The 3,580-nt window shown below is 47.1% G+C and overlaps 1 protein-coding gene across 1 annotated transcript in view; it reads left to right on the top strand.

Moving 5' to 3' along the window:
- Positions 1–753: 753 nt before the first annotated feature.
- The window catches only part of TNIK (TRAF2 and NCK interacting kinase), a gene marked incomplete at its 5' end in the record, with an annotated part of 72,288 nt that continues 69,461 nt past the window's right edge, over positions 754–3,580 (top strand). The window contains one exon of the mRNA XM_009705220.1: positions 754–879. Within this exon, the coding sequence (XP_009703522.1) occupies positions 754–879 (126 nt within the window). The remainder of the gene's footprint in view (positions 880–3,580) is intronic.

Here is a 3,580-nt window from a genome sequence, read left to right on the forward strand (position 1 = left end):
GGTAATGCAAGTAGTATTAAGCTTCAGAGCAACACAATGCTGATGTAAATTATGATATGAATTGTAAAGCAATTAGTTTAAAAAGATGATGGAATGTCTGAACTGCTGAAAACATGTAATTTGGCTGTGATGTCAAAGTCTAGCACTGATGCACCTCTGGATGGAGAGAGCATGTCTCGATGCGAGGGCTCAGTTCCTGGCCAGCCCTTGCTTTCCTTGGCCAGCCCCCCCGGCAGGTACTTACGCCTGCAGATATTCGGCTGCTCCGGAGCTTCCCGGGGCTCTCTGCTCCCACCCGTGCTGCAGGGTTTGAAGCAGCACAGGGGACTGGTGGGTCATTAACCCATGCCAGAGGGCTGCTGCCCACCTTAAACTCTGCCAGCACCTTTGGGATCCTGTTCTGGAGGAGACCTCATGATCTGAACCATTTGGAAATGACCTGATTTCCACACTGCCTGAAGATCTGTCCAGGTCAGGGTTCAGAAATGCAACAGGGAATGTGGCAAAGCATGTGTTTTCTCCTTAGCTTTTTGCTGAAGGAGCAACCCGTTAGTCTCCAGTCCAGACCTCAGACTCCCAGGGCTCTGCTGTGAAAAATGGTTGTAAAAAATGGTGCAAGGAGACTTGGGAAGGTCCGTCAGAAATGGGGTGCTTGGAAGTTCACCCACGTACAAAGAGAACTGGGAGCCTGTGAAGTGCAGTCTCTTAGTGCCTCTGGTTTTGGTTTTTTTTTTTCTTTTTGCCTCATCCCAGGATGAAGAGGAAGAGATCAAACAAGAAATTAACATGCTGAAGAAGTATTCTCACCACCGAAATATCGCTACATATTATGGTGCTTTTATTAAAAAGAACCCACCGGGAATGGATGATCAGCTCTGGGTAAGTTCCTTTCTTTTCTTTACAATAACTGGGTTTTGACACAAATTATTTACTTTGTGTTGTCCTCTTACCACCACCCATATTGCATGAAAAGCCTTATTTTGCACCCGTCTTTTTCAAAGTCATGGCTTTGAAAAGGCTCTTCCTGCGCTGCAAAATGCTTCTCCATTTTCCCATAAAATCTTTGCAGACTGATGCTAAAAACATTTTTATTCTGAATTGTTATTAACATCTTTCTTACAATATTCAATGGCAAATGATTCCGTCCTATGAAAATAAATGCATCCCAAAAAACCCAAACAAAAAACAGTTGGAGGGAGCCAGGAGCATTGCTGGGAAGATGGAGGCTGGGGGGGTTGGATGCTGGGAGCACGTGATTCCTGCCAGCCCTCAGCGCTGCTTCTTGTGTTTAATGTTTCATGGAGCCAGTGCAGGCGAATAAAGAGGAGGGGGACGGCGAAGGGAGGGCAGGAAGGTCTGTGGCTGTTCAGCCATTTCGGTGAAGATGCCTCATGTCGCTGAAGGGGCTGCAAGCTGCTTTGCCTCACCATAAATCCTTGCCTGCTTCCTCCCGCTGCTTCCCTTGTCAGTGGCTTCTTGGTTATTAATTCAGCATTCCTGGACTGCAGAGGATAGAATTTAAATCCACCATCTATCTCCGGAGACAGCCGGAGCATCGGAGCCCACCTCCTCCTTGCTGGCAGCCAGTGCTGACGGTCACCGGGCAGGGCAGCAAGCACTGCAGGTTGGGGCTCCGGGCGATGTCGTAAGGGGGATGAAAAAATTAATTAAAGTTACTGTGCTGTATTCTGAGCTCGGCTGTGCTGGTCGGAGTCTGTGGAGCAACAGCCTGCAGCACCCATGGGTGTCTGACCAGCAGTTTGACACCCTGCTTTTGTTAGGGCAGCACTGAAGGGAAAGCTTCCTTTGGGTTACCTTAAATATAACGACCTGGATGTTGTCCCATAGTCTAAAGAGCATTTATTTCCTCATAGTCTTGTAAATCAGGGCTTGTTCTGGATTACCCATGAGTGGTTTCCAAGGTTTTTCCGTGACTGAACAAGATTGCTAGAGCCTAATTTTTCAGGGGTAACAAATATCCATGGCTCATCAGGGAGGCCGTGGAGATGCTGAAGTGCAGCAGAACGCTCTCTCCTTTAGTTTCTGTATAATCTAGGCTTTATTTTAGCAAAAGGTTCAGTGACTTCAGCTGTTTGCCCCTGCGTCCACATGCCAGAGCACGGCTGTGGGAACCGGGTGGGGGTTTGGAGGACATTCCTCCGTGTCACCTGGGACAAAAATGGAGCTGGTGGGTTTCTGCGCCGCTTGGTTACCCGAGACTTTCTGGTACGCTGAATTATTGGGAAGACTTTGGGGCTTGGACTCCAGAGGCTTTTCTTACTTGGGTGATGGGGTTATTTTTGGTGGGAACTCTTAAAAAAACACGTTCCTTGCAGCTGGCTTGGGATTCAGCGAGGAGAAAGCTGTCAAGCTGAGAAATGCCTTTTTATCCCGTGAAATTCCATTTGGCTTTAGCTGGTTTATTATCTTTTTTTTTTATTTTTTAAAAAAACAGAAAGTAAAATAGAAAACCAACCCACAACATTTCCCCTTGTGTGCTGGAGTGCCTGAGGGGGGAAAAAGCCCCACCAACTGTGTGCCAAAGCCCTCAATAGCAAGAGAAACCCTCTCCGGAGCTGGGTCTGCTCAGTGCCTTTGTGCTGCTGGGGTCTGGAGTTAGCATGGTCTGACCAGGGTAGAGAGGTTGGGTTGTTTTTTTTTCCTTTCCCCCATCTCCAGTGCAAAGAGCTCTTGGCATATACAAGTGTTAAAAAATAGTGTTTTTCACATGATTTGCCCATTCAGAGCAGCCCAAACATCCAGAAAGAGAAGCTCAGTAGAAAACTTTTTGGGTTGAGAGGCTCTTTCATCAAATCCTCATCATCATGAAAGAGCAGAGGATGCTGTACGTGCTGTATCACCTTCAGATGCCCGAAGTTAGGAGGAGAACCTGGGGTTTCCCCACCCCAGTGGGTCACCCAGCCGTGCAAGGGGAGGTGGTGTTCATCACCCAGCTGTGCTGTTTGTCTCTTGCCCCCTGGGAAAAGCAAGCTAGATAATCTAAATTCCCAGACCGCTACCTCTCTTCTCAGTTTTGGGGACAGTAATCTAATTGGGGGATAATAATAATCTAAATTCTAGACCGCTACCTCTTCTCTCAATTTTGATACCTTTTTTATGGGCTAGTGAAAAAAATGTTTGCAAAATCTGCTTTTCTCGCACTGAAGAGTGCTGGGGTGTGAGATGTTTTTAAGTCTGTGCCCGGTGCTGGGGCTGGTGGTGGTATTCACGGGAAAGCTCCCCAGCCGTGGAGGAGAGGTGTGCCGGTGTCGTCATGTTAAATAGCTGTTGTTTCAGGATCTGATTGAATTAGGACTCGCACAAACTCTATCAGTCTTGCCACACAGATAAAGGCTTGTTTATTTTTCATTGGCCCTTCGTTGAAATAAAACGGTTTCTGATAATGCCCAAGTAATTCTTTTTATCGACATTCAGGAGGCTGATATGGAAATAAAAAACAGGGAGCTCTTTCAGTGGAGATTAAGATCTCTCGGAAACGCGGCAGGCTTCTGACATGAAGTATTGTCATCGCTTCTGCCATGGTGATGAGCAGGTCTTTTGGTGCGGCTGCTCCATTCGA

The sequence above is a fragment of the Cariama cristata genome, unplaced genomic scaffold (assembly GCF_000690535.1).
Source record: "Cariama cristata isolate BGI_N322 unplaced genomic scaffold, ASM69053v1 scaffold16208, whole genome shotgun sequence".
Classification (NCBI taxonomy): domain Eukaryota; kingdom Metazoa; phylum Chordata; class Aves; order Cariamiformes; family Cariamidae; genus Cariama; species Cariama cristata.